The sequence below is a fragment of the Cherax quadricarinatus genome, chromosome 36 (assembly GCF_038502225.1).
Source record: "Cherax quadricarinatus isolate ZL_2023a chromosome 36, ASM3850222v1, whole genome shotgun sequence".
Taxonomy (NCBI): domain Eukaryota; kingdom Metazoa; phylum Arthropoda; class Malacostraca; order Decapoda; family Parastacidae; genus Cherax; species Cherax quadricarinatus.
This window is the reverse complement of record NC_091327.1, coordinates 20,691,072-20,711,134: the sequence shown is the minus strand read 5'-3', so window position 1 is coordinate 20,711,134 and position 20,063 is coordinate 20,691,072. Positions and strand designations below refer to the sequence as shown.

The following is a 20,063-nucleotide window of genomic DNA, read 5'->3' as shown; positions in this document are numbered from 1 at the left end:
GGGGGGGATATAGTGTTGGAGTGGTTGGTACTTTTGTTTAATAAATGTATGAAAGAGGGGAAGGTACCTAGGGATTGGCAGAGAGCATGTATAGTCCCTTTATATAAAGGGAAAGGGGACAAAAGAGACTGTAAAAATTATAGAGGAATAAGCTTACTGAGTATACCAGGAAAAGTGTACGGTAGGGTTATAATTGAAAGAATTAGAGGTAAGACAGAATGTAGGATTGCGGATGAGCAAGGAGGTTTTAGAGTGGGTAGGGGATGTGTAGATCAGGTGTTTACATTGAAGCATATATGTGAACAGTATTTAGATAAAGATAGGGAAGTTTTTATTGCATTTATGGATTTAGAAAAGGCATATGATAGAGTGGATAGAGGAGCAATGTGGCAGATGTTGCAAGTATATGGAATAGGTGGTAAGTTATTAAATGCTGTAAAGAGTTTTTATGAGGATAGTGAGGCTCAGGTTAGGGTGTGTAGAAGAGAGGGAGACTACTTCCCGGTAAAAGTAGGTCTTAGACAGGGATGTGTAATGTCACCATGGTTGTTTAATATATTTATAGATGGGGTTATAAAGGAAGTAATTGCTAGGGTGTTTGGGAGAGGGGTGGGATTAAATTATGGGGAATCAAATTCAAAATGGGAATTGACACAGTTACTTTTTGCTGATGATACTGTGCTTATGGGAGATTCTAAAGAAAAATTGCAAAGGTTAGTGGATGAGTTTGGGAATGTGTGTAAAGGTAGAAAGTTGAAAGTGAACATAGAAAAGAGTAAGGTGATGAGGGTGTCAAATGATTTAGATAAAGAAAAATTGGATATCAAATTGGGGAGGAGGAGTATGGAAGAAGTGAATGTTTTCAGATACTTGGGAGTTGACGTGTCGGCGGATGGATTTATGAAGGATGAGGTTAATCATAGAATTGATGAGGGAAAAAAGGTGAGTGGTGCGTTGAGGTATATGTGGAGTCAAAAAACGTTATCTATGGAGGCAAAGAAGGGAATGTATGAAAGTATAGTAGTACCAACACTCTTATATGGGTGTGAAGCTTGGGTGGTAAATGCAGCAGCGAGGAGACGGTTGGAGGCAGCGGAGATGTCCTGTTTAAGGGCAATGTGTGGTGTAAATATTATGCAGAAAATTCGGAGTGTGGAAATTAGGAGAAGGTGTGGAGTTAATAAAAGTATTAGTCAGAGGGCAGAAGAGGGGTTGTTGAGGTGGTTTGGTCATTTAGAGAGAATGGATCACAGTAGAATGACATGGAAAGCATATAAATCTATAGGGGAAGGAAGGCGGGGTAGGGGTCGTCCTCGAAAGGGTTGGAGAGAGGGGGTAAAGGAGGTTTTGTGGGTAAGGGGCTTGGACTTCCAGCAAGCGTGCGTGAGCGTGTTAGATAGGAGTGAATGGAGACGAATGGTACTTGGGACCTGACGATCTGTTGGAGTGTGAGCAGGGTAATATTTAGTGAAGGGATTCAGGGAAACCGGTTATTTTCATATAGTCGGACTTGAGTCCTGGAAATGGGAAGTACAATGCCTGCACTTTAAAGGAGGGGTTTGGGATATTGGCAGTTTGGAGGGATATGTTGTGTATCTTTATATGTTTATGCTTCTAGACTGTTGTATTCTGAGCACCTCTGCAAAAACAGTGATAATGTGCGAGTGTGGTGAAAGTGTTGAATGATGATGAAAGTATTTTCTTTTTGGGGATTTTCTTTCTTTTTTGGGTCACCCTGCCTCGGTGGGAGACGGCCGACTTGTTGAAAAAAAAAAAAAAAAAAAAAAAAAACTTTATTTTAATAATGAAATTAACATTATTCACCAGAATGATTGGTTACCATCTTGCACTGGTAACTTGGCAAGGTGTAATAAAGTTTGGTGCTATTGTAGAGCATATTGGTGGAGGAAGGAAGTTAGTTTAGACAAAAGAATTGAGAGAGACAGGATAAGAGACAAGAGAAGTTAAGACTGAGTGTACTTATCTATTTGTACTCAACTATACTTGCCTAAATGTGATTGCAGGGGTTGAATCTTAGCCCCTGCCTCTTGACTTGTCACCTGCCAGATTTGCTTTCTCCTAGCTTTGTGACCCTTATCATACCTGCACTTAAAACTGTGTATAAAGTCTGCCTCTACCACCTCTTTTTCAAATTCATTTCACTTCCCGACCACTGAGACTGAAGAAATTCCTCCAAACATCTCTCTGAATCATCTGTGTCTTTAACTTCCGGCTGTGTTCCCAAATACCCATCTTTTGCCTCTAAAAGAGCCTCTCCCTGTCTATTCCTCTGAGTATTTTGTATATTATCATGTCTCCCCTGGTCCTTCTGTCCTCCAAGGTGGTTAGATTCAATTTCTGTACCTTCTCTTCATAGCTCATACTTCTTAGCACTGGACTAGTCTCATTACATATTTTCTGCCTCCACTTTCTTAACATTCTTCCTCATTTGTGGATTCCAAACTGGTGTGAATAATTGGCTGCACAGACAGGATTCATACACCCGGCACTTTACTGCAAATTTTTAATGTTTCTTAATTATGGTATTCATTGTGGATTTAGATCATTTAACAAGTTTTAGAATGTTACCTAATAGCTAACTTGAATAAAAAATATGTACTTCTGTATATTAAGTGATGCTCATCCTCTTAGCTCTCACACCACTATAATCCTTACCCTTTGGAACTCCTGTTAGCTCTGGTAAAATGTGCAGTGTGTGCTGAATCTCTCACTGGCCCCCAAATATTAGCAATATCTGCTTAGTGGAACAGACTCCTGTCTCACTCACTGCAAACTGATACTAGGGGTCACTAAATGGAGTGCTGGCATTTGCTAAATTAATTTCTTTCTTAATGTATCCTTTGCCGCTAGGTGAAATTACATTAGGAATGATTTAGAAGTGTATAAGAAGGATTATTTAGAAAAGATTATGTTACTGTATTGTATAATGAAAGTATAATTGATGTGGTTTACCCATTACATTTTCAAAATATTTTTTTTTTCCTTATTTTTCAGAATGTGAAGAAATGATTACTTTGAGAACACATGTTAAATCTCTCACAACACAGTTAGAAGAGTCAGAGAAAACCTGGAGAAGAGAGAGAAATGCATTTATACAAGATAGATCACTCTCAACTTCTGAAAGTAAGGCACAAGCAGCCAAGGATGAAGCACACATTAAACTGCTTACTGCTAGGTATATTAATATAAGAAAATATAATTTATGTTTTATTCACGTTTTAGATTTTCATATATTTTCTCTGGGTTTATGTGCCCTTGTGAGTTACAGAAACTATGCCATATTTGCTCATTTCCACTTGTCTGCTTATCTCTAATGTTATGCAAGGTCTTGAGCTTATATGTTTATTTCCTGATGTGTATTACGTATATAGTCTCTCAGTGTTGTAATGTCTTAAAGGATTTATAAATTCCACAGAGGTGCCTTTAATAATGTACCAGTTAGCATATTTTAGTAATTTATAGAATTCATCAGGCCTTTTTTTTTTTTTTATTATTATGAATTGCCAATTTTATCGTTATTCTACTCTTTCTCTCATAGACTGGAAGAAGCTCAGCGTCTTCTGAGCGAATCAGTTAAGGATACATTAAACAAAAATGCTGAGGTTCAAGCATTAGAGGTTACTTGGTTGGCTGAACGAGATCATCTGCTGTCTGTTTTAGCAACAGTACAAGAAAATATTCCGTTGGTGTCTGAGATGCAGGTAAGATCCTGACTAGCTTATTTGGAAATTATCTGCAATGACAGAATAATTATTAAGGACAGGGTTGTAGGACGAATGTCGTAGACTTCTCTGGTAGGCACTAGTGTAGAAAAAGTAAAATGGGTGTCTGGTATCACTGTTGTCTTCCTGTTTCCACATACTACTGTGCCACTTGGTGGTCTACTCCAGTTTTTAATTCTCTCATTTTATCCACTGAAGGCAGTTCATTTTTATGATAAAAAAAACAGAACAGCTGGAATTTGAGCCCATGGCAAGCAGGTCTTAAAATTCACAGGCCAGTGAATGAGGTATTGCTAACTTCATGAATTCCTTCAAGCATGTTGGCTAGGGTTTTCCATGCCAAGAAGCAGCAGCTGTGGGGACTAAGCACTGCCTTGCATGGAGATTGATATAACCAACACTTTCTCTTACCTTAAAGTTGAGCTTTCTTCTGGAACTATGACTCTTCAGTGTACAACATTTTTTTTTTTTTTTTTTTTTTGTGGTGAGTGGAATGAGATAACATATAAGGCTCAGGAATAATGTCACTGAATCAGTTGGCTCATCATGTTTTGACTAGGGCCAAGTGGGTATTTGTGGATGTTCACAATTGCAGTTTTGTGGGCACTGCTAGACCTTCTAATGGCTGCTTACATATCTCTCTCTATTACCCCTGGAGTTGTTTGTATATTTAGTGCCATTCCTTTTTCAGGGTCTTTAGTTAGGTTGCGGATAGTGTTAATTTTTTTTTTCATTTATAGTTGCATTTCTCGTGGAACTCCTGCAAGTGTTGCTGGATCAGCCAAGTTATGATGACTGTGTAACTCTGGGTAGCAACAGCCTGAATGTTAAGGTGTTCAACAGGAAAATCTGGCCTCATGCCAGACTGTGAGATTAGAATTCTCAAAACTTGTCTCAATAATTAGAGTAATACAGTTGAACCTCAACTTCGGAGTACCCCAACATATGAGTTTTTCGAGTTACAGGCCGTTGCTCAGTCAATTTTTTGCTCTGAGTTACAAGCCAAAATCCGAGTTACGAGCGAGCTTGAGAATGCCACCACTAGTTGTCGCAGCCAATGCCACGACATCTGCTCAGCAGTGCACGTGTTTACCTCACCGTGGTAGCATTTCTCTTGTGTTGCACTTGCGTTTTGTGCAGTTATTTTGCCAAATATATTTTTTCTACCCATGGGTCCAAAGAAAGTAAGTGCAAAGGACAGTGCTGAGAAGAAAAAGATGATGTCCATTGAATTAAAGAATGAAATCATAGATGAACACGAGTGAGATGTGCGGGTTGTGGACTTGGCCAGGCAGTACCAGCATAGTACTTCTATGTTGTGTACAATACTAAAGCAGGAGGAGTCAGTAAAGGCTATAGCACCAGCCAGGCAATTAAGTGTAGCATTAAGAGTGTAGCAATTAAGTTCAGTGATAATTTGCAGCATTAACCCTTTGAGGGTCGACAGGCCCTCTCCGAAACTCGTTCTCAGGGTCGGCCAAATTTAAAAAAAAAAAAAATTATTTTCTCTTATGAAAAGATAGAGAATCTTTTCCCGATCATAACGACACCAAAAGTTTGAAATTTGATAAAAAACTTACGGAATTATGCTCTCGCAAAGTTAGCGGTCTCGGCGATGTTTACGCATCAGCGATTTTGCCCACTTTGAGCCCCATTTTCGGCCAATTTCACTGTACTAGTCGACAAAAAACATGAATATTTCGCTAGAACTCCATTTTTTCTATCGAATGGGTGCAAAAAACCACCCATTTCTAAATTCAACTATCCAGTACAGTGGTCAGAATTTAGCAATTTTGCCAATTTCACACAAATTTCAAAAGATGCCAATTTCGGAATAGGGTCCAGAATAAACAAGAAAGACATTCCTGGCACTAAAATGACATTTCCTCTAGTCATTAGTCACGTCTCAAGGCCCCTCTTATATTCTTTTGCTTTCCACTTTGAATTTTTATTCTCACAAAAAATATAAGATTTACTGTTATGCAGACTACTGCATTAGTGTAAAAAATGGTATAAATATTATTGGTGCACTTGTGAAAGAATATTAGACTCACCAGTTGACGTGTATTGCACGCTTGGCACGATTTGTTTACTTTTGAAGTTTGGTAAAAATCGAACATTTCTGCTACTTTGAGCTCAATTTCAAGGCACCTTTCATTGTAAAACCAGTCAAAATCATCTCAATTTCAGTAATATGTCTTCCATTCTATAAAATGAGACCAAGAAAACTAGAATACAACAATAAATACTATACGACAATACACTGCAAAGTCGCTGATTTATTAAAAAAAAATGGAAAAAGTTTTTTTTTTCTCATTGTGCACCGTGTGCTGCAGGATTTTTTTTAGACTGTGCACACTGACCACATAGACCCATTCTTTCATATGAAGGCCTACCAGCTTTCTCCCACTAGATTTGAGGTCGCTAGAATTTATGAGTACTAGTACGTCAAAAACCCCTACGCGTAAGACGTACTAGTACGACGAAAACCCTCAAAGGGTTAAGAGGGTAGCAGTTAAGTTCAGCAGTGAAGTGTAGCATTAAGAGTGTGGCAAGTAGCCTATCTTTTCCACCCTCCACCTCCACCCTCCACCTCCGCTAGCATCTGTTCTCCAAGGTAAATACATACACTTTATAAAACCAGTTTATTTCTTTACATTCTCTATTATGTTTAATTATGTTTTTATACAATATTTCTTATTTATAAATACATTGTTTCAGTGTTTTCCTTATGAAACTAGTGATCTAGTGCAGTTAGCCTCACAAGCACTCTGTTTTCAGAAGGGGAAGAATGAGAAGATATGGTCAGAGAGGGAGTGGGAGTGGCCTCCACCACTTGTCACAAAATGACAAGTCTTATTCATTCTAGAGTATATATCAAGTTTCTATGTTATTTATATTGTTTATTATGTCATATTGGATCAATTGTGATAGATAAATAAGCTGTAGAGTTAATACTAGCATTATATTGAAGTATTTTCTCCTGCCTCCCGAGAGCAGGAATTCCGCTGGAACGGATTAGCGACTAGTCAGTTTATTTCAATGAGGGAAATTGATTTGATATAACAAGCAATTGAGTTATGAGCTAGGTCACGGAATGGATTAAACTTGTAAGTCAAGGTACCACTGTATTTAAAGAAATATGACTTTAGAAACCAGTTTAAAAACCAAAAAACAAAAAAGCCATATGAATGTTCTGAAAAAAAAATAAGGGTTCAGTTAATTTCCCACACTACAAGTGCACTTAGGAGTCTGTGGAGACAAAGAACTTTGTCCTTGGAGGCAAAGAGGGGAATGTATGAGAGTATAGTTTTACCAACGCTCTTATATGGGTGTGAAGCGTGGGTGATGAATGTTGCAGCGAGGAGAAGGCTGGAGGCAGTGGAGATGTCATGTCTGAGGGCAATGTGTGGTGTGAATATAATGCAGAGAATTCGTAGTTTGGAAGTTAGGAGGAGGTGCGGGATTACCAAAACTGTTGTCCAGAGGGCTGAGGAAGGGTTGTTGAGGTGGTTCGGACATGTAGAGAGAATGGAGCGAAACAGAATGACTTCAAGAGTGTATCAGTCTGTAGTGGAAGGAAGGCGGGGTAGGGGTCGGCCTAGGAAGGGTTGGAGGGAGGGGGTAAAGGAGGTTTTGTGTGCGAGGGGCTTGGACTTCCAGCAGGCATGCGTGAGCGTGTTTGATAGGAGTGAATGGAGACAAATGGTTTTTAATACTTGACGTGCTGTTGGAGTGTGAGCAAAGTAACATTTATGAAGGGATTCAGGGAAACCGGCAGGCCGGACTTGAGTCCTGGAGATGGGAAGTACAGTGCCTGCACTCTGAAGGAGGGGTGTTAATGTTGCAGTTTAAAAACTGTAGTGTAAAGCACCCTTCTGGCAAGACAGTGATGGAGTGAATGATGGTGAAAGTTTTTCTTTTTCGGGCCACCCTGCCTTGGTGGGAATCGGCCGGTGTGATAATAAAAAATATATAAAATACTACAAGTTATTTTTTTTGGCCCATCTTCAATATTAATTTGTGATTGAAAAATAAATCTCTAAAGAAACTCTGTAAAAAATGTGTGTACCATAATAATTGCACCATTTTTTCTTATGAGTTGGATTCATAAGTGAAATAAATTCTTAAGTAATTTTTTTATTAGATGCGTTGTTTTTTGATGTTTGTTCATTTAGTTAATTTCTTGTATGCACCCCTTCACGAACCTCCTGTAGACTGTAGAGGAAGTATTTACAAACACATGCTCCAAAGGTAGAGATTTCAGATAAAGCATTATTATACGCAGCCTTATTAATAATGTGAATGATGCTTAATTACTCAGGCTAATCACTATTGAAACACTAATTAGATGGGTGACCATGTGGAAATAGCTTTGCCTTTGACCAAGGACCCTGGTATACACCATACTTCCTATCAAAAGGATTAAAAATTGGTGATGAGAGTATAATAATTTTAATCCTTGAAAAATGCTTCAAAGCAATAATTAGTGGCTAATTGTCAGGGAATAATACAAAGGTTTACTTTATGGTGTACTTACAAAAACAGTCACTCTTTCATGTCTTAACAATTGAGGAAGTTGGTCCTTCCTTAGGTATTTGTAACATACTCTGTATAGCATGAAGGAATCTCAGGAAATAAGACACATTAACTTGGTGAAACAGTCAAGCAATCTGTATTTTAAATGTGATCAAATAAGACAGCAATTAAATATTTTAGTTCAGTAAGATTTTTTTTTTTTTTCAACAAGTTGGCTGTCTCCCACTGAGGCACGGTGACCCAAAAAGAAAGAAAATCCCCTAAAAGAAAATACTTTCATCATTCAACACTTTCACCTCACTCATACATAATCACTGTTTTTGCAGAGGCACCCAGATACAACAGTTTAGAAGCATATATAAAGATATATAACATATCCCTCCAAACTGCCAATATATCAAACCCCTCCTTTAAAGTGCAGGCATTTTACTTCCAATTTCCAGTACTATAGTCTGGCTATATAAAAATAAGCGGTTTCCCTGAATCCCTTCACCAAATATTACCCTGCTCACACTCCAACAGCTCATCAGATCCCAAAAACCATTCATCTCCATTCACTCCTATCTAACACTCTCATGCACGCTTGCTGGAAGTCCAAGCCCATCTCCCACAAAACCTCCTTTACTCACTCCCTCCAACCTTTTCAAGGATGACCCCTACCCCACCTTCCTTCCCCTACAGATTTATATGCTCTCCATGTCATTCTACTTTGATCCTTACTCAATAAATGACCAAACCAGCTCAACAACCCCTCTTCAGCCCTCTGACTAATAGTTTTATTAACTCCACATCTCCTGATTTCCACACTCAAAATTCTCTGCATAATATTTACACCACACATTGCCCTTAGACAGGGCATCTCCACTGCCTCCACCTGCCTCCTCACCCATATAAGAGTGTTGGTACTACTATACTTTCATACATTCCCTTCTTTGCCTCCATAGATAATGTTTTTTGCCTCCACATATACCTCAATGCACCACTCACCTTTTTTCCTCATCAATTTTATGATTAACCTCATCCTTCATAAACCCATCAGCTGACATGTCAACTCTCAAATGTCTGAAAACACTCACTTCTCCCATACTCCTTCTCTCCAATGTGATATCCAATTTTTCTTTAAATCATTTGATGCCCTCATCACTTTACTCTTATCTATGTTCACTTTCAACTTTCTAACTTTATAAACCCTCCCAAACTCAGTATATATGTAGATAATATATAAAAAATTTCCTCCGTAGGCTATTGATAGATCTGGAAGCTACACTGATCTTTCAACAATGAAATCCACATGTGTAATGAAGGATCTACGAAGAGAGAATGAATTATTGAAGGTAAGGGACGCCATTTTCAATACTTTTATTGCTGTTTAATATATACTCTTGTTCTAAATTTCTTTATTGTTTAAGAAATTCCAGCTATTAGTAACAGATGGCTCTTGTCATTTCAGAAATATTATGATACCTGTATTCATGTATTAGAATGTACGACCATAATTTTTCATTTTTTTCCATTTTGCTTTCTTGGTTACATTCTTAATAATGTGTGTCATTTATAGACTTATTTAGGCATTCCCAGTATCTGTGTGCATTGCCTTCATATCCATATATAACTGTCTAATCTGAATGAAAGAACAACACTGCATACACTTATTACTTCTTTATTACATCCGTATACAACAAGAGACCCTAAATGTATTATGCACTTGTCCTTTCATACATATTGTAGGTATCAGTATGCCCTCTACCTTCACTGCATAATCTATTTGTTCATCTTTTATTTCATTGTATCATTTTCAGTGAGCTATGCCCTAAAAATATTAGAAAACTTTGTGATAGGTATTACTTAGGTAGTTTTATTATCTGTTACAGACTTACAAAAAAATATTTGGTGAAAGTGGGTACTGAAGTGTACTTGAGCAAAAAATATGACCTTAGGCAGATTATATATAAACATCAAAACTTGGTATATATTTTTATTTTGGCTGCAATCATTGAACATTTTTTCTGTATAAGGTTTTTGTATTTTCATTCATACATTTAAAATAAACAAAACTGGAGATGAACATTTATTGGAACATGGATATTTGCTGCAGCTTTGAGAAATCTATTGAGTATGTTTCCTGTGCTCTGTCCTTACACGTTGCATCTCATAGCAAATTACATAATTGCTTTGTAAAGCACTTTCAGTTTTTCTATAAATCTGTGTGTTCGTGTCTTCTTCAGTGCAGTAACTTAGCAACAATGATTATATACACAATGTTCACTTTTTTTTTTTTTAAACACAATGGCCATTTTCCACTGAGGCAGGGTGGCCCAAAAAGAAAGAAAAAGCTTTCATCATCATTCAGTACTTTCACCATCACTCATACACAGTCACTGTCTTTGCAGAGGTGCTCAGGCTATACTATTTTATTCTCATTCATTCACATCATATTTCACTTGCACACATTCCTAATATATTACACTTGCATTCTTACCATACTTGTTTCTGTTCACTTCCCCATAATGTGTTCATTTTTACTAAAGCATATTTTGCTTATAGAATTTTACTTTTAAAATATTTTCTTACTGTATTCCCATACTTTACATAAACAAATTTATAGTTGCTATGTTGCTACTAACAGAATCTTTCTTTTAACACACCGGCCGTATCCCACTGAGGCGGGGTGGCCCAGAAGGAAAAACGAAAGTTTCTCTTATTTTTTTTTTCAACAAACTGGCCATATCCCACCGAGGCAGGGTGGCCCAAAATGAAAAACGACAGTTTCTCTTTTTAAATTTAGTAATTTATACGGGAGAAGGGGTTACTAGCCCCTTGCTTCCGGCATTTTAGTCGCCTCTTACAACATGCATGGCTTACGGAGGAAGAATTCTGTTCCACTTCCCCATGGAGGTAAGAGGAAATAAACAAAAATAAAATAAATAAAGAAAATAAAAGAAAACCCAGAGGGGTGTGTATATATATGCTTGTACATGTATGTGTAGTGTGACTTAAGTGTAAGTAGAAGTAGTAAGATGTACCTGAAATCTTGCATGTGTATGAGACAGAATAAAATGACGCCAGCAATCCTACCATCGTGTAAAACAATTACAGGCTTCCGATTCACACTCATTTGGCAGGATGGTAGTACCTCCCTGGGCGGCTGCTGTCTACCAACCTATTACCTAGGACTAACAGAATATCTGCAGAAAATATGATTACAGGCAGCTGTAACCTGGTAGATTAGGCAGTTGCCACTGTCATAGACAGACTGTTGTTTAAGTTAGCCAATTAAAATTTTTACCTGCATTAACATGTTCTCTTCATCAATTCCTTTGAATTTTCTTAGCGTGAAGCAGTTGAGGCAGAAGAATTACGAGCAATGTACGAATCTCAGTGCCAACAGATTGAACAAAAGATGTGCAAATTGCGAGAACAGAAGGAAGCTGCAGAGCAAATGTTTAAAGTAAGGTTTTTATTATTATTTGCATTTTCTGCTTTTGATATCTTACTAGTACTCTGTGACTCAACTGCGACAAAAATTTTTTAGCAATTTTCTCTGCATATTTAATTTATAAACGTTTTTCCCTTGTGTTTATTTTTCAGAGCAACTGTTTAGTAAAGTTTGTTGAAGAGGCTTTCATTGTAAAGCCAAGATATTGGATATATTTTGGAGGAGTATCTGATATATCTGATTGTTATTTAGTGGCAAAGAGGAAGTTGGAGTAAGAAAATTGTCAGTGTGTAAAAGAGAAGTGAAAGTAAATAAAAAGGGATGGGTAGTGAGATGTATAGATAATACTTGGGAAAAAAAGGTGGGCAACAGTAAAAGAAAGTTGTAAAGAGGAGGAAGTTGAAGATGTATTTTTGTGAATATACGAATTCAGTGCTCAAGTGTGCAGCAGAGGTATGTAGTCAGTAGGACAGTGAGTGTAAAAGGTAAAAGGAATGATGGATGAAATAAGAAGACAATGGGTGAGGGAGGCAAAGATAGCATATGAAAGATTATTATGTAAGATTGTAATAGAAAAGACAGAGTATATAAGGTGAAAACATTAAGAGGAAGACAAAAAAAAAAAGTTAGCATATGAAAGATTATTGGAATATGAAAGTCAGAGTATACAGACAAAAAAATGAGAAGCTAAAAGAGTGGTAAAGGAATAAAAAAATATGAGGTGATGTTAAAATGGGTGAGTATTTATCGTCAAATTTTTGCTGAGATTAAAGAACTTTGATGAAAGGTAAATTATAGTGATAAAGTCTAGGAAGCAAATGGACTTTATAGTTAGTTATGAATGAAAGTGAAGAGATGTTAGTACATTCAGAGGTGGAAGTGCTGAAGAGACAGAGAAAATATTTTGATGAGTTAAACAATGATGATGAATGAGAGGTGGTCATTCCAAGCTTGGACAAGAAGGAATAGGCACTGTTAGGAGTGAAGAGGAAAAGAGTGATGATGAGTGTTTCTTTCTTTGGGTCATCCTAACATGCTGGGAAATGGATGTGATATGTTAAGAAATTTTCAGTAGCTTAAGAAAATGTAGCTTTCTATCACTTAATAAGTTTTTAAAATTTTGTTGAAGATGGTTAAGAGGATTTTTATTGCCTTGTTGCACTTTTATATAATTTTGGTTAGTTGTGACTGCTCAGAGTAGCAGTCAGGACTAAGTACAGCATAAGGTAGAGTTAGGAGGACTTGACAGAGAGAGAGAGAATGGGAGAAAGAAAGAGGAAGGCTTTTTGTATGATTGTTATATAAAATTATATAAAATTTTGTATGATTGTTATATAAAATTACTTCATGCCTCTTTGAGGCATGAAGTATTTGAGAGTGAAGACCAGTAAAATCTCCCTTGATTGCTGTAGTACAATAAATAATCTCTTTTTTTTTTTGTTTATAGGAACGAAATCAAAAACTCCTCCAACAAATAGAAATGCTGAAGCAAGATATCAAACGCCTCGAAGAGCGACGGAGAACAGATGTGCAGGGTTTCCAGAGTGATATTCGGCTATTAAAGAATGATGTGAAAACTGTTGTCCATCAGTTGTATAAGGTAATGCTAGTGGTAATGATAAATTATATATTGTATAAACATGATCAGACACACATTCCTTACTTGAGTATATGTATATAAATATGTCCTGTGATATCCTCTGTTGGCAGCTTGTGGAATATTACAGTATGTTTAAATTCCTTTACCTTCTTTTTCTGTATTCTCACACATTTTCCTGCGTACATTTTCTTTTTCATGTATTCATTCTTTTATAGTTAAAGGTCATAGCAAATCTCTGATAGTTAATATTAATTATTTTTTTAACTTCTGATTTTTTGCTTCCAGTGTTTCTCTATACCTTGTTTTTAAATGTTTTTTCCTTGTTTCCTTTCCTATCCTGTATTTCTATTTCTTAATGTTGGAAAGTCATAGTACAGGTCAAACAAAAAAAATTAATAGTTGCTTCATTTTCAGCACTGCAACTGTAAAAATGTTGATGGTATGTATAATATAGATAAAAAAATCAAAGGCATAAATCTGTGAGGGTAGAAGTGTCCTTAAACTGGTCACAGATGTGTTACCTAAATATATAAAAACTTAGCTATTTAATTAAGGGAATGTGAGTGGTTCATGCTGATTGACAGATGGAATGTGAATGGAGAAGTGTCTTATGAAGTTATTCACAAAAACAAAGTAGCCAGATGTATTTTGGAGGCTAGCAAGGAGAATGCTTAAACTCTGGAAACTTTGGTGTGGATGTTGCAGTTCAAGGGGTCAATATTACACACTAAAGAAGATAATATTAGTGTACTATTTTGGACACATGTACAGATATACATTTAATTTACAGTGACAACATTAATTTATTTGGAAGTGGGCCACTGAATATTGACACTGAGGCATTTAAGTGCTGAATTATTTTTTTTTTTATTAGCACACTGGCCGATTCCCACCAAGGCAGGGTGGCCCGAAAAAGAAAAACTTTCACCATCATTCACTCCATCACTGTCTTGCCAGAAGGGTGCTTTACACTACAGTTTTTAAACTGCAGCATTAACACCCCTCCTTCAAAGTGCAGGCACTGTACTTCCCATCTCCAGGACTCAAGTCCGGCCAGCCGGTTTCCCTGAATCCCTTCATAAATGTTACTTTGCTCACACTCCAACAGCACGTCAAGTATTAAAAACCATTTGTCTCCATTCACTCCTATCAAACACGCTCACTCATGCCCGCTGGAAGTCCAAGCCCCTCACACACAAAACCTCCTTTACCCCCTCCCTCCAACCTTTCCTAGGCCAACCCCTACCCCGCCTTCCTTCCACTACAGACTGATACACTCTTGAAGTCATTCTGTTTTGCTCCATTCTCTCTACATGTCTGAACCACCTCAACAACCCTTCCTCAGCCCTCTGGACAACAGTTTTGGCAATCCCGCACCTCCTTCTAACTTCCAAACTGAATATTATATTGTATATACAGTGGTACCCTAAGTTTCGTACAGCTCCCAGCTCGAACAATTATGTAAGTGTATTATTGTAAGTGCTTTTATAAGTGTATTTTTGGGGGTCTGAAACGGACTAATCTAATTTACATTATTCCTTATGGGAACAAATTTGTTTGGTAACGGCACTCAAACAGCCTTCTGGAATGAATTATGGCCGAAACTTGGGGTACCACTCTGCTGTGCTGTATACATGCAGGTGTCAACTTTCAAATGCAGGACCTTCAAATCAGAAAACCTGCCAAATCCCACCAAAATTATAAAAATATTCTATTTGAAATTAAGTTAAATCCAGAAGCAATCCCCAGAAAATTGGGACAAAGGAGGTATTATTAAATGATTTCCCTTTTTTCAGTTGGAGAAAGACTTTAGTATACTTCAATTTTCATTAGCATTCAGAAACTTTTAGATATGTTTGTAATTACCATAATATCTAATTAGATCAGGCAGTATAGATTGTAGTACTAAAAAAACTAAATTACATGTAGTTGATTGAATAATTAGGAATAATATTTTGTTAAAAGTGTGAGCAGGGTAATATTTTGTGAAGGGATTCAGGGAAACCGGGTTGCCAGACTTGAGTTCTGGAAGTGGGAAGTACAATGCCTGCACTTGAAAGAAGGGATTTGGGATATTGGCAGTTTGGAGGGACATCTAAACTGTCGTATCTAAGCGCCTCTGCAAAGACAGTGGTTATGTGCGAGTGATGGTGAAAGTGTTGAATGATGAAAGTTTTTTCTTTCTTTTTGGGTTTTTCTTTCTTTTTAGGTTTTTCTTTTTTGGGGGTCACCCTGCCTTGGTAGGAAACAGCCGACGTGTCAAAAAAAATCTTGTCAAAAAGACTGCACTATAGCCCTAAGTATTCATATCATGATTTTTTTTAATACCCTGGCTATCTCCCACCAAGCAAGGGTGACTCAAAAAAGAAAACATGTTCACAATCACTCATTCAGTAGCTGTCTTGCCAGAAGTGTGCAGACATTGCAGTTCAGCTGATCTTCCATTCCACATCACCCTTCCTTCAAAATGCAGGCACTGTGCTTCCCATCTCCAAGATTCAAGCCCTGCTAACTGGTTTTTCCTGCATCCCTTCATAAATGTTACCTTGCTCACATTTCAGTAGCACCTCAAACCATACAAAACTTTTCTTCATTCATTCCAATCTAACATGCTCACTCAAGCCTGCTGGATTCTCAAGTACATTGTTTTTTTTTTAATGTTTTTTCTGCTTTGTTTCAGGATAGTAACTTAAAAATACCATAGTAGGTAAACTGCAGAATAGAAACACCTATGTAGTGTTACAATGTAATGTACCATTGGTAACCAATAATTTTTCACTTCAACAAAATTAAAATAAGCTGTGATAATGTATTCTTAATAGTTCCCTCACTTCTTTCTTAAATAAATCTAAAATGTATAGCAGTTAGTTTTAAAAGTCTTATTTTTTGAGACCTAAAGGTTTTTAAAAATATTCCTCAAATAATGAGGAATAATTTTTCCACTGGAAAAGAAGCAATGGCCTTAATTATGTTTCCAATAGAAGTTCATGATTATTTTGCAGGTGTGTTTTTCAGAGTATGAGCACTCCTGTTAGTGCAATCTACTGTTCTTATTAGATGGTTTATTTTAGGTTCAGCTGTATGATACATATTGCAAATTAACTACTCAAAAGTTCATTGAGCTATGTTTTTAATGCATAATTTTGTCCCCAGATTACAATGGCTTTGTCAGGAGTGGATGATGTGCCAGTGGATATCAGTGCATTGACTGAAATGCAAGCAGTAGCAACTTTGGTTAGGAGTGTGCAAAGAACAGTTGCTGAAACCAAGAGGAAGATTATGAGACTAGAGAATGATATAAACAATCACACTGACTGATTTTTTTTTTGTGTCTGTGTGTGTGTGCGTGCGTGCGTGCGTGCGTGCGTGCGTGTGTGCGTGCATGCGTATGTGCATATGCACGTGTGTGTGTGTGCGTACATGCATGTGCATGTGTGTGCATGCATGTGCATGTGTGCCTTCATGTGTGTGTGTGTTCACGTGTGTGTTCGTGTTCATGTGTGTGATTGTGTTTGTGTTCTTGCCTAGTTGTGTATACAAACAAAACACTGTGATAGTTCATTTAATACTTGCTTAAATAGTATAAAATACAGAATATCAGGCTACATCAGTATGGACATATTGGTTTTTGAAGAGAAAACTATTCTTTAGGTAAGTCTTAAGTATATCCTCCCTTTTGTTGCATATGGCAATATGAGATGTTGGTAATTGCATCTGTACCGAATATTTCTCTATTTTATTAATTTTGAAAACTGACAACTGGAAATAATCATTCTGAATGCAGAATTGTAATAAGATTGAACATCCTCTCAACATACATCCATAGATAATATGCACATTATCTCAACTAGTGCAGATGCAGATTAACAAATATAAATATTTATCATTTGAGATAAACATTTGAGCATAGGTGTCACATGAATGTATCAGTATGTGTGCCTCAACACCCACACACTTGTGCTCACTGCAAATGAATGTACAAGTTCACAAAGTGTTCACTGTTATAAGGAAAATATAACTTGTGTTTCTTAATTGCAAAATCATTTAGTTATACAAGTAACATTGTTTTTACCCATTACCCATGTACAATAGAAGGGCCTGATTATTTTACCTACTCATTTCAAAATTTCAAATATCTAAACTTATTCCCTGGAGAGTTGATACAGAATCAACAGACATATCAAAGTAACCAATTCCCCACATAAAAGTTGTGAGGTTGAACCCTGCCAACTTGCTGGGGTTTGGTTTCTGAAGGTGATGTGAATCCTGATTGTGTGTACCTTGGATAAGAGATTTTGCATGGTATTTAAATGTTTTTTTTGCCAGATCCCTTTAAATATTACTCTTAACTGCCTAGTATTAATATCCATAAGCTTCTTCAAGGGAGAACCCCTTGACACGGTAAAGAGGCTCTTGGTCTAAGGAATTAAACCCTTTGGTCTCCTTCCTCAGACCAAATTTAAGTACCCCTCAATCCTCCCCTCCCTATCCCATCCTCCCCATCCCCCCTATTTTTCCCCTTTCCTCCCCCCTTCCAACCCTCCCTTTCCCCATCCCGTTTGTAGTCTCTGGGGTCCTCCCCTCTGGCATTACAGTTTCTAGGTAGGGGGAAGTGTGCTGGGGTTCATCCCACTCTGTAGGGTCTCTCAGGGGTGTTGTAGTTTTCCATGAAATCTGAATTGTCTGGAGGTGCCCTACTCCCTTCCCAGATTTCCGAGAAGTGGGCGGGGTGTCCTGCAGATGATGGGTGTATCTCCAGAAGCTGCCTATCAGTTCTGGGAGGTGACAGCCGAAGGAGGTATGCTTTGTGGTGGGTTTCCAACCACCCTTTTGTCCGCCGAGGTGGCTCGGTAGATGTGAAGTTGCTATCCCGGAGCGCTGGTTTCCTGGCGTGAAGGGTAGGGTATGGCACAGGTTCTACGCTGCATCTGCACTGCTAGTGGGCTCAAGGCCCTCTCAGATGAGAGGAAGAACCTAAGGCCCTTGCATGCCTTCTAGTGACTGTCCCTCCAGTGTCCCTCTTTTTTTTCTTTCCTTTCTTTTTTTTCTTTAAAATAACAAGAAAGAAGCACCACTATCATGGAGTCCTCATTCTGTGATAACCCTCCTTCTCCCAGGCCCCTTTCTGTTCCCACATCCTCTTCTGACCCGGCTTTGTTATTGGACCATTCTCTAGACTCTTCTCATACTCCTGTACCTTCTGCTGGTGACATTGCATCACTTGCTCCAGATACTGAGGCACCACCCATTTCTGTTAATGCCTCTGCTTCTTGCACACCTTTAACAATGCGTCCGGCTTCCCCGAATATGGTGCAATGGTTTTTGGATTGCCCACCTCCCTCAGGTCGGACTGCCTGTGGTAGTACTCCTAAACGTTCCAGACCACCTACTGACAGCAGTTCTATGTCTACCCAAAAACGACCTACACAACACCCACTTCCTTTGTGCACCATGTTTATAAGTATGCAGTGGACTAAATTCTTTTCCATACAGCTGACATCTCCAACTGATTATCTTTCTGATCATAGTATTGGTAAAGCTCTTTTACAACATGTTGGCCAAAATATATCCTTTCACGCTCTTTGAAGCGGTACGCACATCATTACAGTTCAGAATTCAGAACAAGCTCATGATCTTTCCCATATAACTTTCATAGCCTCTTCAAGGGGGGCTCCTTGGCGTGGTGAAGAGGCTCTTGGTCTGAGGAATTAGACCTGTCAGTCTCCTTCCTCAGACTGAACCTAATTACCCCCCAATCCCCCCTTCCCTATCCCATCCTCCCCTTTTTCCTTTCCTCCTCCTCCTCCCCATCCCTCCCTTTTGCCCTTCCTTTTTGGCCTTTGGGATTTTTTCCCACAGGCACGCTAGTTCCTAGGTAGGGGAAAGGGTACCAGGGTCCATCCCATTCCATTGAGGTTCTTGGCAGTGGCGTAGTTTGCCGTGGAATCTGGATTGCCTGGGGATGTCCCGATCCCTCTCTGGTATCCCAGAGGGTGGCTTTGGGTGTCTTTCGGGCGACGGGTGTATCTCTGGAAGCCACCTTTCGGATTCCGGGGGTGGTGGCCGAAGGAGGTATGCTTTGTGGCGGATATCCAGCCGCCCTCTCTTTTGTCCACCGAGGTAGCTCGGCAGATGTGAGGTTGCTATCCTGGATTGCTGGTTTACTGGCATGATGGGTAGGGTATGGCACGGGTTCCATGCTGCATCTGCGCTACTTGCGGTGCTTAGGTCCTCTTGGGCGTAGAGGGAGATTTCTGGCCCTTTCATTCCTTCTAGGAACTATCCCTCCCCGGTCCCCCCTTTTTTTTTCTTTTTTTATTTTTATTTTCTTTCTTTTTTTTCTTAAAAACAAAAAGAAAGAAGTAACCTAACCATGGAGTATCCGATCCGTGACCCCACTACCCCCGGGCCCCATTCTGACCTCGCCTCATCTTTTGGCCCTTGTACCTCTTGCTGGTGCTGATTCCTCACCCGCTTCAGGTACCGGGGCTTCCACTGACTCCTTCGATTTGTCTGACCTCCGATCTCCTTTGACTATGCTTCCGGCTTCTCCCTCTACGGTGCGGTGATTTTCGAATCGCCAGCCCATCCCACGTCGGACCGACTCTGGTCCCACTTCTAGATGTCAACGACAATCTCCTGATGATGTTACTTCGTTACCTTCCCATTCTACTCGGAAAAGACCGACACGTCATGCACTCCCTCTCCACACTCAGTTTCGGACCACACAATGGACTAAATTCTT

At 38.5% G+C, this 20,063-nt stretch overlaps 1 protein-coding gene across 1 annotated transcript in view; it reads left to right on the top strand.

Annotated features, from left to right (window-relative positions):
- LOC128691355 (coiled-coil domain-containing protein 77) overlaps positions 1–19,640 on the top strand; it is a 48,825-nt gene extending 29,185 nt beyond the window's left edge. The window contains exons 5-10 of the mRNA XM_070091656.1: positions 3,016–3,196; positions 3,560–3,722; positions 9,524–9,616; positions 11,614–11,730; positions 13,166–13,318; positions 16,472–19,640. Coding sequence (XP_069947757.1) covers positions 3,016–3,196; positions 3,560–3,722; positions 9,524–9,616; positions 11,614–11,730; positions 13,166–13,318; positions 16,472–16,636 — 872 coding nt within the window. The 3' untranslated portion in view covers positions 16,637–19,640. The remainder of the gene's footprint in view (positions 1–3,015; positions 3,197–3,559; positions 3,723–9,523; positions 9,617–11,613; positions 11,731–13,165; positions 13,319–16,471) is intronic.
- The last annotated feature ends 423 nt before the right edge of the window (positions 19,641–20,063 follow it).